At 52.9% G+C, this 19,407-nt stretch overlaps 7 protein-coding genes across 7 annotated transcripts; 3 read left to right on the top strand and 4 right to left on the bottom strand.

Annotated features, from left to right (window-relative positions):
• Nucleotides 1-549: 549 nt before the first annotated feature.
• On the bottom strand, nucleotides 550-2,173 carry CC84DRAFT_1186853 (cell wall assembly and cell proliferation coordinating protein; the record flags this gene model as incomplete). The annotated part of the gene is made up of 2 exons (XM_018180885.1): nucleotides 550-2,110; nucleotides 2,163-2,173. The coding sequence occupies 2 exons, from the start codon at nucleotides 2,171-2,173 to the stop codon at nucleotides 550-552; spliced, it is 1,572 nt and encodes a 523-aa protein (XP_018036044.1).
• A 1,642-nt stretch (nucleotides 2,174-3,815) lies between these two features.
• On the bottom strand, nucleotides 3,816-5,964 carry CC84DRAFT_1186852 (uncharacterized protein; the record flags this gene model as incomplete). Its single annotated transcript, XM_018180884.1, has 7 exons — nucleotides 3,816-3,949; nucleotides 4,016-4,722; nucleotides 4,813-4,930; nucleotides 5,042-5,327; nucleotides 5,384-5,712; nucleotides 5,765-5,795; nucleotides 5,950-5,964. 7 exons carry the CDS (start codon nucleotides 5,962-5,964, stop codon nucleotides 3,816-3,818), a joined length of 1,620 nt encoding a protein of 539 aa, XP_018036043.1.
• A 305-nt stretch (nucleotides 5,965-6,269) lies between these two features.
• On the top strand, nucleotides 6,270-13,646 carry CC84DRAFT_1259072 (uncharacterized protein). Its single transcript, XM_018184879.1, has 8 exons — nucleotides 6,270-6,632; nucleotides 6,679-8,620; nucleotides 8,672-9,000; nucleotides 9,135-9,253; nucleotides 9,334-10,477; nucleotides 10,528-10,818; nucleotides 10,921-11,039; nucleotides 11,106-13,646. The coding sequence occupies exons 1-8, from the start codon at nucleotides 6,374-6,376 to the stop codon at nucleotides 13,566-13,568; spliced, it is 6,666 nt and encodes a 2,221-aa protein (XP_018036042.1). The 5' UTR covers nucleotides 6,270-6,373; the 3' UTR covers nucleotides 13,569-13,646.
• Nucleotides 13,643-14,993, bottom strand: CC84DRAFT_1164146 (uncharacterized protein). The gene is made up of 4 exons (XM_018178425.1): nucleotides 14,679-14,993; nucleotides 14,524-14,553; nucleotides 14,182-14,396; nucleotides 13,643-14,129 (listed from the first exon to the last, which is right to left on the bottom strand). Exons 1-4 carry the CDS (start codon nucleotides 14,826-14,828, stop codon nucleotides 13,748-13,750), a joined length of 777 nt encoding a protein of 258 aa, XP_018036041.1. The 5' UTR covers nucleotides 14,829-14,993; the 3' UTR covers nucleotides 13,643-13,747.
• Nucleotides 14,994-15,177: 184 nt separating this feature from the next.
• Nucleotides 15,178-16,651, top strand: CC84DRAFT_1217002 (DNA-directed RNA polymerase-like protein I 49 kDa polypeptide; the record flags this gene model as incomplete). The annotated part of the gene is made up of 4 exons (XM_018182856.1): nucleotides 15,178-15,313; nucleotides 15,369-16,254; nucleotides 16,302-16,430; nucleotides 16,483-16,651. The coding sequence occupies 4 exons, from the start codon at nucleotides 15,178-15,180 to the stop codon at nucleotides 16,649-16,651; spliced, it is 1,320 nt and encodes a 439-aa protein (XP_018036040.1).
• Nucleotides 16,652-17,044: 393 nt separating this feature from the next.
• CC84DRAFT_1164144 (uncharacterized protein) lies at nucleotides 17,045-17,697 on the top strand. Its single transcript, XM_018178424.1, has one exon. The coding sequence runs from the start codon at nucleotides 17,137-17,139 to the stop codon at nucleotides 17,575-17,577; it is 441 nt and encodes a 146-aa protein (XP_018036039.1). The 5' UTR covers nucleotides 17,045-17,136; the 3' UTR covers nucleotides 17,578-17,697.
• Nucleotides 17,698-17,797: 100 nt separating this feature from the next.
• CC84DRAFT_1164141 (DER1-domain-containing protein) lies at nucleotides 17,798-19,395 on the bottom strand. Its single transcript, XM_018178423.1, has 3 exons — nucleotides 18,906-19,395; nucleotides 18,762-18,859; nucleotides 17,798-18,441 (listed from the first exon to the last, which is right to left on the bottom strand). Exons 1-3 carry the CDS (start codon nucleotides 19,123-19,125, stop codon nucleotides 17,998-18,000), a joined length of 762 nt encoding a protein of 253 aa, XP_018036038.1. The 5' UTR covers nucleotides 19,126-19,395; the 3' UTR covers nucleotides 17,798-17,997.
• Nucleotides 19,396-19,407: the final 12 nt, after the last annotated feature.

Raw genomic sequence — 19,407 nt, 5'->3', positions numbered from 1 at the left:
CTTTGCCAGTCAACGAAAAAGCTGTCAAAGCCCGCTGACGAATCCAAAGTGTTAACCCCAACTTCTCACTCCAAGTGCAAAAAGCTTCAATCCGCCGATGCTAAAAACATGTTCCATGTGTGTCTCATGCTTATGCGCTGAACGCCCCAGATGGTGGTGTACGAAGGACAGTGGTCGAAGAAAGTGAGGAATGCTGACGCGTATAGCGGCCAGGCCGAAAAGCAGATCTATTACGTCGTTGCCTCCGCCGACCTGTGTTGCTCCAGGATGTGAATCGAAAAAGGAGAGTGTCTCCCGCAACATGCGAGCTGCTTGAAATTCGAAATGCATGTGTTCATAGTACTCCAGCCGTGTATCGCCAACTCAAAACATGTGGCTTCCGCCAGGTATTCTCACGACGCCAAGATACGCCCTGCTGTCCAAGGATTGAAGTGGTTAAGAAAGATTAAGTGCAATACCGATGTAGCACTGCCCGTATCCAGCGGCCCCGAAGAGAATGGATCATTAGAAGTCGAAGATGCGGTGAGCTGTCTCAAATTTGTCAGACTTCTATAACTCGACGGTCTTCAGTTCAGGCCCTTCCATTGTGGCTGGGCTCTTCAACGAAGCCGGCTTTGACTCCTTTTTGTTTTCCTTGTCGCTACCAAAGCTCTGCCTAACAGGAGGGAAGTCGTCGCTTGGTCGGGGTGTGTCTACAGAGATGAGCTTCTCCATGGGCAGACCAGCTTTGGCGTCGATGTTGGTCTGGATACGGATCGGTTGCGGTCCTTCTTCCGCAACCCTGGCGAGCGGGCTGGACATCGGACTGGCGCCCTTTTTCTTGGGCTTTTGCGACAGGCGATGAGGACTCCTGCCACGATCCTCTGGTCCAATTACGGGGCTACCGTATGGGCTGCTGCCGGCGCTGCTCGGACCTGCCGCTGTGGGAGGATTGGAGTTGACGCGGAGGGTGCTGTTGGGCCGCTTCTTCGGTTGACGCCGGCCGTACTTCTGGTCGGTGCGCCAGCGGAGGATTTCAAGGTAGGGCGGCTCTACGTTCTGTCGCTTGAATTCTAGCAGCTTCAGCTCACCGCTATCTTCGTCAATATGGACTTTGTCGGTGTTGAGATCATCTGCAACCATGGCGAGTAGAGCCCCCCACGAGCGAGCCACGACATACTTGCAGTCGTAGTCGCGCCCGAAGATGATGATCTGTCCCCAGGTACCGCTGGGACCGGGAGCAAGATCGGTAGCGAGGTAGTTGCCTCCCCAGTCGCGAGCGAGCGGGATCCAGGCAGGGTGGGCGTAAGCCTTCTGCACAGCGTTCGGCGGCTGAGAGTCTTGGCGAGCTAGCAGGTCTTGTCGCCAGAGCGGGTTGCTGGATTGCTGAACCTGTGCGACGGGCGGTGCGGTCGATGATCCGGCGAAAGCCTTGACTGGTATCTGGGGCGTCGCCCTGGGGTCTGTTTTGGGTGAGAGGTACTCCTCGGCCACCTTCCGCCAATTCTGCCACTCCATGACGATTTCTTCGCAATCAAGCAGCATGCACCCAAAAATAATCCCAGTGGGGAGACCACCGCGCTCCTGGCCATCATGGATTTGCAGCGACTCGCGCACATCCATAGGAAGGGTGGCATCGAGCTCGTGCTCAAGCTCGTTGACATCATTTGACGTCGCACCCTCGCAGAGATTGTCGAAAAGCTCTTCGTACTTGTCCTCGACCCAGCGGTCGATGCGCCGCCACGAGTGGCCGACGGGCGGGGCTGGAGGGAGGCCCTCGTTGAAGTCGCGCATCTGGATCTCGCCATTGGCGCCCTTGTCGAAGGTGTCCGAGTCCGCCGTTGCTTGGCGGCTCAGCGTGGAACGCATGCCGGGGGAGTAGGGCGACGAAGGGGAGAGGGGCCCCTTGGGCGAGCCAATGAAGCCGTTGCTCATGGCCGGCTCGTCGTGAGTGTAGGGCGAGGAGAGATCGACGCGGGACTCGGCGCCGCTGGTTGCGACGTTGCTAAGGGGAGCATGTCGGCTCTGGGGCAGAGGAATGTGGCGGCCGGTGCGGTAGGGCGAGTTGTGGGAGGCGTGCCGGTCATACGAGGTCATTGTGTGCCAGAACGACTTCCACGAGTCTGCTATGCTGCTCGCCATTAGCGGTGCCATCGATGGGCCGTCCCCAGGGGAGCGCTTACGATTGTGCCATGGCGGCGGCGGTGAACGAGCGGCGGGCTCAGGCTGCGCTGCAGACGGGCGAACGATGGGCTGCTTCAGTGAGTGTGGGAGCGAGAGGCGGTCTGCGGGCGAGGGCGACGGTCTGGGAGGAGAGTCCAAGGAAAGAGCCCTGTTGTAGTCTGGGAAGTCGGCTGCACGGGCCACGGGTGTCTCCCAAGGCGAGATAGTGCGTCACTGGTAAAGGGATAATTGCACGTCTGCTGGCGACGCTCTGGGCTGGCCGACCGTGTTATTATGCGCTGCCGACAACAAGCAGTGACGAGCGCCCGTTGTTCGGGCGCTCTGTTTTGTTGTTTCGGCGATGCTAGCTTGCGTGAGCCTCGACGCTACGCCGGCTTTGCGTCTTGCCCTGGGCGACCCGTAGTCGCAACGCTGTCCGCGCCCTCACATCACTTGCGGACTTCCTCCAGCCCGACCGCGTTTATTAATAGGCAGTTGCGACACCGCCGTGCGAGTCGACCGCGTGTGCCCCTTTTCGCAAGCGTGAAGCCGTGATAACGACCCACCCGTGGACCTCGTCGATCGGAGGCAATCTGCAGTGCTCTGCAGCACGCCCTGCCATTCGCCAGCGCCCGTGGCCGTCCCTGAGCTGCTCCACGCCCGCCGGCCAACCAACCTTGTGTTTCACTCGTCTTTCTTGGCAAGTGCGCCGCCGCCGCTGTCTGCTTTTTGCCGCCGTTCGCTTGGCTGCGCCGTTGTGCCCTGCTGCCGCCATCGACCTCAGGCCTCAGCCATTGCGCGGCGTCAAAATCGAGCTTTTGGGCAACAAGCATTCGAGCTTGATCTGCTCGCCTTGGCGCAACAAGGCCCCAATCATGCAAACATGCGGGCTAGGAAACTCTGGCTCCCCACATGATGGCGCTGCCTATGCACACCTCGACAATCACTCAGTAGCTGAGACCGGGCAGTCTGAGCGGCAAACGCCTGGGTTGGTGAACCTTGACACGCGCACCTGACGTACTTGATCACTGCGATTAACATCAAACACTACATGCAAGCGAGAGGGCCGAAATCATGGAGGCCACTAATGTTTACGGTCGCCACTACCACTTGCTTTCACCTGTATCACCGTTGCTCAAGCCGTCCAGGTGCTACGCCTCATGGCCCTCCATTGGCAAACGTACTCGGTAGCTCGGGCTGGTGGCGCCGCCATCTCGGCTGCTGTGCGCCGCTGTGCATCAGATACATGCCTCTCCCCGGTCACAAGAGTCTCCCGACCCCCTGTCTTACCCGAGTTGACCTGCAGCACGTTGATTGCGGGAAAGAAGCCAATGACGTGCCCTCGCGTGCCGACATCACGAGGCTGCAAGTTGCCGGATCCCAGGTGTATCAACGCTTCGCTGCGTATCAATAGGAATTGTTCACGATCAAAGACGTCGAGTCTAGCGGTTGCGCGAGCACGCGCTAGTTCTTACCCCGGATTCCCGGATCTTCATGACAGACCTTAGCCACGTGGACCGGAGTAAAGATACGAGACATCACTGGGTTGCGGCCGGTGGCAAAGCACCATCTGCTGATGACTTCCGTACTCCAGGCCACGGTCTTCGGGCACGGTCTCATTTTGGTGTGAACGCACTCAGGGTCCTACAGATGGCGCAATTTCATCGTAGGCCTCATGGACCGGCCTTACCCAGGAATTGATGGAGCTCTTCTTGCAACGGGAGCACGATACACTCCACGGCCGCTTGCAGGAATTCAGCGTCTTGCAAGTTGGCACTAGGATCATTAAAGCAACGCAAGCAGTGATCTGGACGTGAATTCAATATAAGTACATGTCCAATTGCGTCGTAGGAACGAGGATGGTCTGACTTACTCACTGCACCTGAAAAAGCTGCTGAGAGGTTCTCTTGTTCCTCGTCCGCCCACTCATAAGCCATGGCGCAAAGCATCCAAGGATTGAAGGCTCCGGCGGGTTGTGTCTCTAGATTACGATGGTTCTCCGCACTGACGCCAAAATATAGCTCCAACAGTGCAACCGCAAGCGCTAGCAAGACGGTATTCTTGTTCTGGAAGCTCCTCTTTGGACGACTGGTGAGAGTCGCCAGAACTTCGATTTTCGGCACGACATATGGTCGGTCAATGTCTACTAGCCGGGGGCCACTCTCGGTCTGATGGAAGAAAACGTCCTTCGCGCACCACTGATCTTTGAACCATGGTGTTGCGTTTAGCTGCAGGGTGCTGCTTGCAAGTGTAAGAGCCAGGCTGTATCGTTCCTTCTTGCTCAGTTTAACAACTCTTCCTTTAATGGTAGGCGGCTGATCGAGAAGCTGTTCCAATGTAAGCAGCTCGGAAGGAGCAACTTGCTTTCTGGTAAGTGTATCTACCGTATACGCGCCCCGCAATCTACTTTTTGTGTCGAAAGAGAAGCCAATGCAGGGTGAACTTTTGTGGAGTTTTTGAATTGACGCGCACAAATCTTTGATCTCCTCAAGTGAAGACGGGCTAGCTCCAGAGGTTGTAGGGTCGTCCACAGAATAAGGCGGTGGCGGCTTATCCCCGAAGGAGACTGTTTTCCGCGATCTGAGGTGCAGTGTCAGCCAGACCGTTAATTGCACCCGTGGTCTCACAAGCAAAGGCTTGATAAATATCAGTTCGTTCGCAAACACTTACTTCGATAACGTGGGCGGTCGAGGCAACGAGAGGTCGTCATCCTCCTCGTCTTCTACGAGAATCTCTGCTGCTTGCCAACCCCACAACTGTGAGTCTGCTGCATCGCTTGAGAATGATACTTTGAAACATGTCTTAGAGCTTTGCCGTAATTTGTTTGTAGTGGCTGATGTATAGAGATCGCTACGCTGGTCCAGCTGGAGGCTGGTCCGATGCGATGACTGACAAGTACAAGACCAACACGTAGAGAGCGTTTCGTGCAACGTGAAAGCATATTTCTGAATGCGCTGCAGGCGGTTCGCAAACGACGGCTTGATTATTTTCCGGCGAATTGTCTCGATTCTTTCGCTTTTGTCGGTAAATCTTTCGAGCTCCTTGTTGCAGTCGTCCAACTCTTCGAGCAATGCTTTGATTGACTTCTTGGACATTCCAAATTTCACCCTTCTACGGAATTCGAACCGATCGTTTCCTTTCTTGGGGTTGGCTACCAGCATAGCTTCGAGTTCGTTCCGTGTGAGCTAGCGCTGTGGGTAAGTAAGGAACTCCATACCGACAGCCTAGTGGTGCAACATACCTCAGCTGCCCGATCGAGGTCCAACTTGCTGGCGATCTTCTTTGTAATGCGCTCTATGTCCCCGATTGTGCCCTGGTACGCATTGTAAGAGTCTCCCAGCCGCTCGCTCAACTTGCGCGCCATTTTGTCACCCTTCCATAACTGTCCGTTCGGCTCTTGCAGAAGCTCCGCGAGCTCGAATTCGTCCGCGATGGGCTCAAGGAGTATACGAATCGTTTGCGCATAATGCACATGCTGGTTTCGGAGCTTGCGAATGAGGGCCGGTAGCTCGCGTTCCCATCGCATGAAGCTCTTTACTGGATCGAGACCGTCATTGTATGCTTCGATACCTGTAGAACATTCAGTTAATCGCATTACGAGATGTAGTAGGTCCTTTCTTACCAGCTATAATCAGTGGTAATGCGCCCAAGACCTGCCAGGGTGCAATCCGTTAGTGCCGTCAATACACGGAACAACATGCTCTTGGCATTCGATCTTCCCAGGCATGCGGGTAGCGGAGACACTCACTGCTCACAAATCAGTATCAAGATGTACTGCCAGCAATTCGCCTTACCCAGGCCAGCAACTTCGATTCCAGACATGACTGCTCTCAAACATTCGAAGATAGAAATGTAGCGTAGTCGAAAGCAGCATTTCTAAGCTGAGTAGGCACAACCGAAAGCAGAACCGAAAGCAGGAGAATGCGCAGCCACAGAAGCCGACTCTTTTATTTCCATGAATTCATTGTGGACGTAAGAAAGTGCGAGAGTAGTTGCCTGGAGCTTCGTAGGTCGTTCAGGTTATGCGGGATGGGATTTGACTGGGGCTGAGCTCGCACAAACCCCGCCATCAGATCGCGACTTCCTCCAACCGGTTAGCCCACAAGCACATTCGTCTCGTCGAATAGGCACCTACGATGACACCCTACTTTTCATAGCACTTGTATTCATTTTGTCCGCGCATATGAGCGTACATTCGATGTTCTTTTCATAATCAAGAGCTATCAGAGACATGTCCGCAATCCGAGTAGGCGCCGCTATCAACGTTCGCGAGTTCCAGAGCCTCCTGAACTCACTCGGCGCTCTCCAAGGTCATGCGATAGACTTTGAAGCTCTCCAAGATGAGTTGGGAAGGTTTAGGGTCTGGAGCGGTAACCTGGGTGTTTTACAAAAGGGTCACAGCAGTCTAGATTATCGACTTCGAGACGCACCTCTACTCTCGAACGAAGTGTTGAAGTTGCTGAATGAGCTTGAGGAAAATCTCCACGCAGGTAGTCGATCTATCACATCGATCTTTACTGTATCTAATCCCTCCAGCACACGAAATCGTTACTGGCGTTCGTCTTCCATACGAGCAGCAGTCGCGCCCAGCAGGCTCCGAAGGCGATGATGGAGATGACCCCTTCTTTAGTGAAGACGAGGACGACAAAAGTGATCCAGGTGCTCCCAAAACCGAGTTAAGGATGCGCTTTCAAGAGGTTGTCGACATCATAGATCATCTCTACAAAATTTCAGTCAGGATTCGAGCACCTACCGTTCATACGAGGTCGCTGAAAGCGGCTTCCTACCAACCCAAAGACCCTGAAACCGGAGTCGATATACTTAGCCAGTATGCAATATTTGACAGATTCCATACCCAGGAGCTTGTGAGGCATCTCAGGGTACCTTATGTTTCGGCTCGTGAGCCTACGGAGGAGAACGATGACCTGGTTGACCGCCTTGCGCGGGCTGTCACACTGCGCAGGAGACAATTCAAATACTGGAGAAGGCATCGGGACAAATTGGGTATTTCGACTATACAAGAAGAGCCACAGGCACCTGCTGCAATACAGCGACCAGAGGCTCCTCACCGGCACGATACCCTCGAAGCGCAGCCCGGTACACCAGGCCTTGATGCACTGCCTAAGCAAGCGCCAAGTCAAAAGACTGGAAAATCGCTTCTTTCTGGTACAGAGGCGACTCATCACCATCAATCTCTGGATGATATTGTTGATTCCAAATCCGTTACCAGTTACGCTGTTACCGTCAAGGACTTATCCGGCAAAGGAATTGACCTTCCTCCGCCACCAAAAGCAGCCGATGGCAATAAAGATTTCGAATGCCCTTACTGCTTCATCATTTGTCCCGCGAGGTATGGTAAAGGTCGACCTTGGCGAACACATGTTCTGCAAGATTTACAACCATATGTTTGTACGTATCCAGAGTGTCAAGCGCCTGATCAGCTTTTCAGGAGTCGTCGAGATTGGGTAGAGCACGAGAGTGGTCATCGCAAGGCATGGAGGTGTCCAGAACACTCTGAAGCGGTCTACAGATCTCATTCCGGCCTTGAAGAGCACCTAAGAACGCACCACGGGGAAAGCGTGCCCGAAGGCCAGGTATCTAGCATTGTAAAAGTTGGCGAGACATCTACACTCGACCTGCGTCAAGAGTGTCCAATCTGCTACGCTTCGGTAGAGATAGAGGGTATGGGTACCTTGAACAACCACATTGCGAATCATTTGGAGAGGATAGCGGCCTTCTCGCTACCTATTGATATGGATGACGACTCGGATGGGGGTAGCTCGCAAGCATCTCGTGGGGGCACCGAAAGCTCGGCGATACCTACAGCCAGTCGATCTTCGGACAGTGATTACAGCGGTTACAGCAATGAAGAAGAAATCACATCAGACCTATTTCTAGATGCTGACGTTACGTTTGGGCACGTTGCTACAGATCAGCAACCAAAAAGCCCCGCTAGAGCACCAGGACTTCTCTCTGAGTCGCTGATTCGCGCTCTTCCAGATGACAGCGGGCATAGAATGAAACTGTTATTCTCCAGTCAAAAAGATGATAGACAGGATGCAGAAGAAGATCAGGAGACAGGGGATAGTTTCAACGAAAGTGACACGGCCGTTGAGGAACATATGGCCGAAAGAGAGGTGTTCCGTAAGTATCTCTTGTCATTGGAAGGTGCTCAGTCAGTACGATTCTATACGCGATACGGTTCTTGGAACGGCAACATCAATTTCCGGAACGGAGATGCTGCAGTCAGAGCGATGCAGACATTTGACAAAGAGCGATATCCTAGAGTCCAACTTCGTCAGAAAGATGCGAAAAAGGAAACATTGAAGTTCACTGCGCTCAACCAAAATTGGACCAAGGCGGCGAGGGTTAGCCCGCTCTACGCCCAAGAACCCGACGCGAATGGTTTGTTTCACTGCCCAGGAAAAGAGTGGAGCGATTGCGATCACAAGCCAACTACGCTCAAGACGGTCTACGAGTGAGTTTGCTGATTCCCAAATTAAGAATCTATCTTAACCTCGGTGAATAGCTCTTACGTAGATTTCCACCTTAGGAAGTCCTGGAACAACTCTGAGAGCAAGGAAGTCGCATTCGATCCAGATGTCACTGTTGTGCAGACAAGCCCTTCGTATAGTCAATCCTCCGGATCACAGCAGTCCTCAACACATTCAGACGTAAGAGACGTGGGAGAGATCTCGCCGATACTGGATGTAGCCGACATTCCAAGCATTCGTGCACTGTACCGATCTTCAAAACTGGCGCCGCGAGATGATCCAAACTATCCTCCAAACGATGACTACAATGGGATCATATCCTTCTGTTACTATGACATCACCCGTCTAAAAGTGGACGCTATCGGTAGGTCTGATCTTTACCCTCGCACTAGTACACGATTTCGAACGTCACAGAACGTTCTTTAAAATGACTCAAGTCTCCAACTTGACACCTGTTGTGTAGTATCTTGTCTTCGCTGACTTGAGATCGCATTCTAGTCAACAGTTCCAACCGAGGATTGGCCCCATCGAGAGCAGATTGGACCTTGAACAGCATCATCCACAAAGCTGCTGGGCCAGGATTAGGTGAGGAATGCTCACGCATAGACAGATTGAAGGTCAGTTCTTCCTTTCACGCTATGTTGGGCTGTCATCTGGGTCAGTGCGAACCAGTGAGCAGTCGCTGAATGTCTCACAGGTTTCTCAATCTGTCCTCACAGGCGGCTACAACCTCCCATGTACTCATGTTATCCACGTCGCAAGGCCGCACTACTCTAACAGTAAGGGGATGGGAGAATACAACCTTCTTACTGAAGGCTATCGCAGTGCTCTGAGGTTGGCTATGAAAAAGGACCTGAAGAGTATTGCCTTTTGCTGCCTAGGTACAGGCGGCATTGGATTCCCAGCTCGAATCGCCGCCCGCATTGCCCTTCAGGAAGTCCGCGAGTTTCTCGACGCTCACCCGAGGCACTCGTTCGAACACATCGTTTTCTGTGTGTTCACAGAGGATGATTTACATGCATATACCACTTTCTTTTCCAAATTCTTTCCACCTACTCGGGAAGATTTGGATACCGCTGTCTCGGACGAGGGGAATAAGGACACAGCCAGGCTGAGCGCTCTGATACAGGAGGTGTACACACAGGTTAAGCTTATCAACCAAGACATCAAGACATTTAACGCTGAGGCTACAAATATGCCGCAACGTCTGGTCCAACAGCTCTCAAGTATAGCTGTACTTTTGGAGACATTCAAAGAGATAACATCAGGAGCCGAAACCGAACGTCTCATAGCGCGAGTGATGCAGTACATAGAACTGTTGTGTTCAGTCATGAACGCAATCTGCGGAAACTTGATGGAAATGATCGAGCTTGCCAAAGCAAAGGAGAACCTAGGGATGCCGAGTCACAAGATCCTATGGGACGACTACAATGATCACATGTACACTTATCAGGGACTCACCATCGTGGAACTGGTCGACATCACACAGGAGTTCGCAAAACATGTGAATGACGTCTTGGATCGCGACGTTCCCATACCGCATGAGATGAAGACAATTAGAACTCGACTGAGCGCTTGGCTCACGAAACAGACTGGGCAAGGGCCCCAAAATACCCATGATCACTTTGAGGAGGTCATGTTGACACGGGAATACCAACGAGACGTGCCAATTTCAATTCGAACTGACATTGTAAAACTGCATCAAGTTCCGACCCTTGCTCGGTTGTACGAGCAGGGCATCCTGCCAGCAAATGAAGCACCAGCTACACCTTCAGCCCGTTTCAATGGTATAGTGTGTCTCACCAAAGAAGATATCACAAAAATAGAGGTCGACATTCTCGGTGAGCTAGTAATGAACGTCCATTGCCTAATGATAGCTGACCGGGAGAAGTGAGCAGCACCGATACAGGATTCTCGGGCATTGGGAGACTGGATCGAACTGTCTTCTTAGGCGGCGGTCTGGAGTTGCAACAGGAATGTGCTAAACATGTGCCTTGCAAGGAAGGCGAGGTTGTACTGACTGGAGGCTATGCTCTGCCTGCTAAACACATTCTGCACGCGATACCACCCGCCATCTACCGAACAGATACATTGCAGGTATTACGAGACATTTATAGAAAGATCCTCTATATGGCGAGGAATCTGAAAGTCACATCAATAGCGATCCCCACGCTTGGAACAGGTACGTGAAACTAGACAGAAATATGCTACCATATGATCGCTATAATATAGACGATGCGTCCTTTTCCAAACATGATGGACAGAACTGACTGACTGGATGCAGGTATGCTCAACTACCCCAGAAGAGACTCCGCAGCTATTGCATTACGGGAAATAAAGGAATTTTTGGCATTCCAGGAATTGAATGAACAAAGCAGCTCGATCGAGAAGATAGTTCTCGTGGTCAGTAGTACCCTAGATGACACTCATCTCTGACAGAGACATACTGACATGAGTCATCATCCCCAGGTCTTCTCTCCCAACGATGAGTTTGTTTACAGTTCTCTTTTGCCAGCATACTTTCCACCTGTCAACTTGAGCGTCAATGATCCTGAGAACATTCGCTCATCCCCTAAGCCGATTCGTCAAGAATCTCGTGGTCTACTCACCACTCTAGGAGAACAAATCCGCAAGTTTGGCCCGGGAAAGCAGTCTACCTCCAATACACGCCCACTGGAGCCTACCGAGGAGGACATGCTTATTGTCTTCGAAAGTCATGCCCAAGGATGCCCAACTTGCAGAAACATCCCCAAACTCTACTCAGAGGGCAGAGATCTGTGCGACGATGGCTACCGGTTCGCAGCACAAATTCTACGACATCTTCACATGCGGACCGATCAATCCGTGTATCAGCTTCGAACTGTGGAAGACTTCCCGCAGGCAGTAGAAATCCCAGATGTGTTTCCGCTGTCTTTGGAACTTCTCCACACGGTCGAGAAGAGTTTTCGCGACCCGACCCGGGACAGACCTTTCGTCAGTAATCAGCCGTCATTGGGACTCAAGGGTCGCATTCTGGAATATGCGGTGTACAACATCGAAGTCACTGTCTCTAGTCAACCCCATTTCCAACAAGCGTTCGATCGAATATACATCTGGTCTGATCCAGCGAGTGGACTGCAGCACTTTGAAGCTCCCGTACCAACATTACACCTGACACGAGGCGCAATTTTGATTCGGCAGGGAAGCGATGACAATGTCTCTAAGCCACCCATTCGTCTGGTCTTGTCACCTCGCTCCGTCATCAACCTGCCGTCAGGCACAGAGATTGCGGTCGTGGATGGCCCCATCGAAGATCATGATTCTGTGTACGACTTCAGAACCCGGTTCACACTTGGACTTAGATCGCAATCGGACTGCAAGATGCTGCTGACGCGAATAAAGCACGCTGCGGAGAACGTACCAACTTCAGCAGCCCAGGAGGAATTTGGCTTGGCTTTGCCTCAAAATCAAGCCCAGAAAGCATTTGCGAAGGTCTACCAGTGGTCACAAGCGACAGAGAGCTGGGAACCCTTTGATGCTGAGCTGTCTGAAGCGTCGCTCTCTGTAAGGCCAGGCAGTCTAGAGATTCTCCAGCGTGCTTCGAAGTTTACATGGCGGCTGAAGCTAACGTCTTACTCGATCATCAAAGAACAAGCGCACGTCGATATCATGATAGATAGGGTCACCACAGCCGGAGACAGTGATACAGGACTTGGGCATTGGAAACGCATTATGCTAAGGTGTCGCTCACAGACAGAACGAGACGCTTTATTGGAATGTCTTCAACGTGCTGCAGATTCCTCAGGAAGACCGCCTACGCCTTCTCAGCCAGCTACACCGACTCAAGACACTTCAGAGAATCAGTTTCGTTTTGACGAGGAAATGAAGGCTCCAATGCACTGGGAAAACGCGTACCAGGACCATAGCGCACCCGTCCGAGACAATCCTTTCAAGGTTTTGGTTCCCGGCATTCCACCCGACAGCCGACAGCCAGAAATCCTGGGAGATTTCGATGTACAGTCATTTCTAGCAGCAGATTCCATGAGCGTAACGGATCAGCCACATGTCAGCCTCAACGAAGCCATAAATACGGTCCTCGATGACGGTGGTTTTGCGAAAGGGCCTGTTGGCCAGAGCACTACATCACAAAACCGCAGACTGTCAGACGTGGCAGAAACGAAAGCGACCTATGGACCAGACCTCGTGAGCAAAGCTAAAGCTAGAGCATCAGCCGCTACAGAGGAAACCGAATTCGCGCGAGCATCTGGCCTCACCCTCCTAGAACATCGGATCCTCGCATACATTGAGTGGCTTCCACAATCTAGAGACGCAGGTGTTCCTGAGCAAGATCTTGTGGCAGAGCTAGGCGAGTCAAGCGTGAACCTCGTAGATGCAATTGAGCATCTTCGTTCACTCAACCTGATTGAAATAGTGCCTAGCCGCGAACGGAGGTGGGCTACGACTACAGTTGCCAAGACTCGATTGCGGCTCAACCAACGATTACAGACCGTCTTGCCTAGAAACGACCCGCATCGCTCCAGTGCAACGCCTGAGACCAGCACCGAGAGTCACGAGCCAGCAGCAGAAGAGCTGCTCCACAAGTCATCATCAACCACGGTCGCCGAACCTAAAGAACCTGTCGATGCATCGCAGTCATCTACGCAAACCACATCCGCTCTTTCAGACCCGCTCGCACGTCTTATTGACCCCAAACTGATTCCCCTAGAAGAACTCAATATCGAAGCCTACTTCGATCACGAAGTCATGCACTCCACCCAGATCGACAAGAGATTGGTTTATGAAGAAGTACTCGTAAAGGCCGGGCTGCCGCCTACCGAGAGGAAGGGGTGGTGGTATGTTGATCGGGTGTTGACAAAGGAGGAGGTGCAGGAGCTTCATGAAGAGACGCGGAGAACCCATCGGTTTACACCGCTGGAGCATAGGTGGGAGTAATGGCCGTATGGATAGATTCATGTTGGTTGGATGGACGACCAAGGGATGCAACCAGGTTGTAGTAGTAGATCGGTAGTCAATGTTTCGTCAATTGGTCGTACAAAAGTAAATGATATAGTGTCGCGTGCCCTTCACATAATGACAACTCCAAGCATGCTCAGCAATACCCCTGTGAATCATTAAGTTTCAGCAGCGCCGCCCACTGTCTCCTTTGCATCAGCCACTACGGAGTTCTCTGCACCCGCAGCATTCTCCTCGGCTTCAACGATCTTCAGGATCTTTACAGGCAAGTGGAGCGGCTGTCGATTCGTCTCGTCCTCTAGGCTCTCCGTGACCTTCTCCAATTCCCTTCCAGCAGCGGTTCCACTCGCCTTTACATTCGCCATTTCGCTCAACCTGTGGCTGTCGCTTTGCCGTTCTGCTCCTTCCTCGTCGCTACTGTGCGTAAGCACCCGCTTCTCACCCGCCCCTCTGCCCACCCACTCCGCGCGACCACCAGTGAATCCGTCGGCTCTAGAGGTAAATCTCTTTCTATCTGATGCACTTCCCTCTTGCGTGAACCTGAATCGATCAGCATCCATGCCGTACCCCAACGCTCGAATACTAAACTCACCATTTCAGCACAAACCACCCTCCCAGCCCCCACAGAAACACAAAACTCGCCGTGAACGTCGTCAAGAAGAGCGTAGGTACGAGGAACAACAGCGCCACGCCAACCATGAACAACGTAAAGAAGACGGCGGCGAGGATGCTCGCGAGGAGAGCGGTGATGAGGGAAAAGACGAAGACGGAGAGAATGAAGAAGGTGAAAAGGACGAGGGGGATGCCCTAATTGACGGTGCAAAATTAGTTTCAGGCAAATAGGAGTCGGGTATGTATCATATGTCCCAGCGAAAAATATGTTTTTTCCTCCGCACGAAAGAATACATCCATTTGCACCAGGTGATTCGCTTACCGTGAGGACGACGTGGGTGGCTAGGAATGCCTGAATGGGTTAGTTTTAAAATTATGACATGAATTGTTGGAGTTGCTCGTGCTATATGATAAGACGACGATGCGAAGATGCAACGATGTGATTCCCACAAAGGGAGCATTGGCAGGGGTACCTACGGCAAGTTTGGGGTTCTTGTTTGCGAAGTCCTGGAGCTTTGAAAGCAGCTCATCTCGCCTATCTGGTGGGAGTATCTTGTCGAAGCCATTGGCCGTGTTGGTCCATAGCTTCCCCAGTATTGACTGGACGCTGTTCAGTAGACCAGACATCGCGTGTGTGGAATGCTTGTGTTCGAAAGGATAGAGCGCTGCTGTATCGCCAAGAAGACTAGAATCGTTGTCTGTGAGCTCTCGAATGATACAGAAGAAGGTTTCAAACAGAGAGATAGGATTGAAGACTGGTGCAGATTGAACTGCACGCGTAGTCGCGGTCACGGTTCTAGAAAGACGTAACCAGGGATGGCGTTCACGCTAGCCGTCAGTTCCGGAAAGGACGCGCACCGCCACATCGTGGCTGCCAGTCGGAGCGAAATCTTGGCGTTCCAAAAAGTTTTGGCCTGCGCGCCGACGACGACAACACACGACCACCGCACCAGATCAGTATTTGCAATACAGCAGAATGGGTACCGATAAGAAGAGAAAGAGACAAGAGCAGGGCGGCGAGCGGCCCTCCAAAAAGGCCGCCATTGCGCCTGCCCACGGCAACGTGAAGGTGCAGTACGTCGACAATGACGAGATGCTAGGTCCTATTATAGGTACGTTGCTCGGGCTTGTGTGCGCGATACGATGAGGCAGCTTACAGTATGATAGCATCAACACCGGGCCTCAAGTTTCCCTCACAAATCACTTTCAAATCGTACAAGCGCACCAAGCTTCTCCCCGAAGGCAGCCACACCGACCTGCTCCTCCAATCATCCGACCACTCCCGCCTCGACTACCTTGCGCGCGAAGAGAAGGATGGCAGCGCGGAAAGCCGGCTCAAGGACTACATCGGCGTGTACGACCCCGCAACCGCCAAGATGCAGCTCATGCCCGTGAAGAGAGTCACTTTGAGGAGCTCGCTCCGGAGCGAAGCAGACGAGCTACACAACAGACAGGCCAGGATTGAGGCGGCACAATCTACCTTCACCGCGAAGAGACATGCGCTTGCCGCGGAATTCGGATCTAAGAGGTCGCGGAAGGCTATTGAAGACATGACCCAGAACGCTATCCAGCGCGGAGACGCGGCCAAGGATGAGGGCATCGCGCAGAACGTGCTGCAAGGCATGTCTGGAGCAACGGCTGCGATGCCTACTTCCGAGGAGCTGGCTGCCGCCGTGGACGAGTCGAAACCGCGCCCGAAAGCGAACATGACTGCCGAATACCCCATCGATGTGTATACAGTTGACAACGTCGTTGGCAAAGAGCTTATGGCTCTGATAGAGGTCAGCGACTGGGTCAGCGCTTCGGAGGCTGGCACTGGTGTCGAGGTTCGCAGCAGATTCGTTGCCAAGCGCATATCGAAACTGGTCAAGAATAAGCAGTATCAGAAGCTGAAGCTGCTACGCTTTATACTGCTTTGTGTGAAGCTCAACGACATTGCGAAACCCGGCAGAGGAGCAAAGAAGATCCCCCCGAAGGGCAAATTCGAGACCGCCATGGGCGACGACGTGCCGGCATCATTAAGCAACACTATCAGGAGGAAGTTCGCGTCAGAGTACGTCCACTGGAAGTTGTCCTGGTACATGGGCTGACATTATCCAGAACTAATGAACTGCCGCGCTGGAACATTGACAACTTGATGACCCATGCCTGTGCCGCAGCGCTCATGGTCGACGATTTCGAGGTTGACGTTAACGACTTGCGAGAAGACTTCAAGATTGAGAACAAGCAGTACGTTTCACAACGGCGGTGTACATGAGTAATGAAATGCTGACCAAAATAGAATCAAGCAGTATTTCTCAGAACTGGGCTGCCGACTCAATGTCCCCACTGAGGCCGACCGCAACAAACTCAAGATCACAAAAGCAGAGAGTAATAGCCATACTATTGCGAAGCTACGGCTACCTCTGAGATTCCCCACACTGAGAAGAGGCCCGCCGAAGGGGCGTTAGGACCGCTCTCCTCTTGCTCAACCTCAAGGTCAGGGTGCAGAGAAACCTTTCTGAAAACTTTCTACGACAGAATACACGCCTTAAACATTGTCCATACCCAGTTCCAATTCAATATGAATATATCAACGATTTCAATCACGATCCTTTGACAATACAAGACGCCACCATGGATGATAGATGAGCCCGAACCCGCCCGCAAGACCACCACCACCACATCCATCCGTCAATCCCTCTTCACAAATAGCCTATACCGACATCAAATACGACATGTCAAACACTTGACACCCCCGTGATCTCATCTCTGCGCGGCGCCCACCGCCATAACCATGACATCACCACTCACAATGAACATCCGTGACGCACAGATTATCACCTCCATATAGATATAATCCCGAACCACACCATACCTTCTCGCAGCATGAGCACATCACTACAACTACCCCTCTTCCAGCTCCTACTACACGCTACTCCGTGAAAACGAATCTATGCCGAAGCACGGCATCGAAATCGGCTCCCCTAGCAACATTGTAAACTCGACCAACATGTCCGCAAACACGACCTCCGCCGCGGATGCGCTCGGCCAGAAGAAAGGCACCAATGCCATTCCGCAGCAGGTCCGCCTCCTCCCTCTTCCTCCTTATCCGGCCCATCCCTTCCTCTGTACTAATACACCTCAGAACCCGTCCATAATCTCCTCCGCCGGCGCCATCGGCAAGCAATTCAACCCGGACGGCGCCATCGGCCAGATTGGGCAGAAGATTGGCGGGCCGCTGAGCAAAGAGGGCGTCATTGGGAGCCAGTTCGATGCGAGCAAGGACGGGAGGACGGGATCGCGGGACACGTGGAGAGGGCGGTGGATGGGCCGAGGAATCCGGCGGGGAGTTCGGTTCAATAAATCTGTGGTGGGGTGCAGGAGTGCAAGATAGATTTCTATTGAAATGAGTGTTCTGGTACATCACACGAATTCATTAGGGGGCATCCCGTGCAGTAGGGGAAATGTAAACGTAAGGCCTGACAACGCAACGGGGTGTTTTCATCGATTCTACCACATCGCGGCTTGCAAAAGCCGACAAGGTAAAGACATCGAGCGGCAGTCCATGTTTGTTTGTTGCCACTTCCTGGTTTGTCAACATTTGTGCACAAGTATGTTCGGATATGCGTTCGGATTGGAACTATAACTCATACTGCATGCCTCCATATAAGTTTCATTCAGGCAACTGATTGCGTTGCCAAGTTTTCAAAAGATGCTTGTGGACGGATAATCTGTATCCATCACTACATGACCAACTCCAGTACTATGCTGTGCTTTCATGATGCATGGGCATCCGTAAACTCCAAAAACACAATTACTCGCCAAGCCGACGTCCAGGGCCCCATTGCGGAGCAGCACCAGTCGTTCGAGCCGCGGCGGGCGGCTCAGCAGTTGATCGAGCCGCCTGAGCGAACCCGTAGCCTCGCGCCTGCTGTGTCCCAGGGCCTCCACCAAACCACCGCTTCACGGTCGCGGGCGTGGTGATGTAGTTTGTGCCGCCACCAAAGGTGGGCCAGATACGCGTGAGGAAGTCATATAGGTGGGCCGCGATGAGGCCGGTCGCCTGCGCGAGAGCCGCATCTGCGCTCTCCATGATCATTGTCAAGAAGATGAGCGCGAGCGGCAGGTACTTCGCGTCGAAGGTGAGGATGAAGAAGGAGACTTGGCGCGTCGGGTTGTCCTGGGCGTACGTGTACGCATATGCGAGGGTGAGGGCGGGGAGGAACGTCCATGCACTCAGGAAGTAACCTGCAAGCACCTTGAAGCAAGTCAGCGACAAACTTCAAGCCTCGTTGTCACGTCACAGTAGCAAGAGAAGAAAGTGAAGGTATGTAGGGAGCCAATACCGCACGGCGGAATTGCGAGTCCGCTGTGCTTCTCAAATGGCATTCCCACCATGCTCACACACCACGCAACCCCTTTTGGATTATGCGAATGACGGGGCGCGTACTGTGCAAGGGTGCTCTCCCCCGAATTCAGGAACCGCTTCAGCAATAGTAACTGGGCGGGCAGATAGTCGGGGTTGTCCGAAGACGCGGAAAATACGTATGCGCAAGGCGCGACGAAGAGGCTACTTACGGCGATGAACGAGCCGACAAACGCAGTGTACACGAAGAAGTCGCCGGGCTGCGAGAACCGCGACGACTCGCGCTCAAGACCGCTGCCGTACTGGTAGACTGGGCGTTGTTAGTGCGGGCTGGCAGAGCGCAGGGCTCCACGTACGGAAGTACGGATCCAGTGCTATCGCCATGTTCTTCTTCGTTATGAAGAACCCCGTGACGAGCCGCCACACCTGCGGTGCCATCTTCGTGGTGAAGACATATTGCGGGATGAAGATGAACCTCATCAGGTCGATGATGTGCGCGTATCCCAGCGCAGACACCACGACAGCCGCAGCGGTGATGGTCCGCGTGACGGGCGGCAAGGTCCAGAAGACGTCCATGGTGGGCTGCTGTTAGTCGAACGAGAGTTGAGTGAAGGAGTGGTGCTACGAGAACTGCAGCTGCAGCCTGGAGGAAGAAATAGAAAAGAAAAGCCACGGTTGGCTTTAAGGAAGGCGCAGTGGGGCGGGGGCGGCCCTACCTTATCCCGTGCGCGACTGTCTGATTGGTCAAAGCTTGCTGAAGCTCCATCCATCTTCAATCCGGCCGGCACGATGGACCACGTTCTGATGTGCTTTCTTCTGCGCAAAGTGTCACTCGAATGCCCTCAGTTGGAAGCTTCC

The sequence above is a fragment of the Paraphaeosphaeria sporulosa genome, assembly GCF_001642045.1.
Source record: "Paraphaeosphaeria sporulosa strain AP3s5-JAC2a unplaced genomic scaffold CC84scaffold_5, whole genome shotgun sequence".
Classification (NCBI taxonomy): domain Eukaryota; kingdom Fungi; phylum Ascomycota; class Dothideomycetes; order Pleosporales; family Didymosphaeriaceae; genus Paraphaeosphaeria; species Paraphaeosphaeria sporulosa.
This window is presented reverse-complemented; position numbering and strand designations above follow the sequence as displayed.

Coding starts and splice junctions, on each gene's coding strand:
- CC84DRAFT_1259072 (XM_018184879.1), top strand. CDS start 6,374: ATGTCCGCAATCCGAGTAGGCGCCGCTATCAACGTTCGCGAGTTCCAG. Junction 6,633..6,678: donor TGAGGAAAATCTCCACGCAG/GTAGTCGATCTA, acceptor TAATCCCTCCAG/CACACGAAATCGTTACTGGC. Junction 10,819..10,920: donor GATCCCCACGCTTGGAACAG/GTACGTGAAACT, acceptor GACTGGATGCAG/GTATGCTCAACTACCCCAGA.
- CC84DRAFT_1164146 (XM_018178425.1), bottom strand. CDS start 14,828: ATGTCTGGTCTACTGAACAGCGTCCAGTCAATACTGGGGAAGCTATGG. Junction 14,554..14,678: donor ACAAGAACCCCAAACTTGCC/GTAGGTACCCCT, acceptor TAACCCATTCAG/GCATTCCTAGCCACCCACGT. Junction 14,130..14,181: donor GGGTGGTTTGTGCTGAAATG/GTGAGTTTAGTA, acceptor TGATCGATTCAG/GTTCACGCAAGAGGGAAGTG.
- CC84DRAFT_1164144 (XM_018178424.1), top strand. CDS start 17,137: ATGCCGAAGCACGGCATCGAAATCGGCTCCCCTAGCAACATTGTAAAC.
- CC84DRAFT_1164141 (XM_018178423.1), bottom strand. CDS start 19,125: ATGGACGTCTTCTGGACCTTGCCGCCCGTCACGCGGACCATCACCGCT. Junction 18,860..18,905: donor AGCACTGGATCCGTACTTCC/GTACGTGGAGCC, acceptor AACAACGCCCAG/TCTACCAGTACGGCAGCGGT. Junction 18,442..18,761: donor TTGTCGGCTCGTTCATCGCC/GTAAGTAGCCTC, acceptor ACTTGCTTCAAG/GTGCTTGCAGGTTACTTCCT.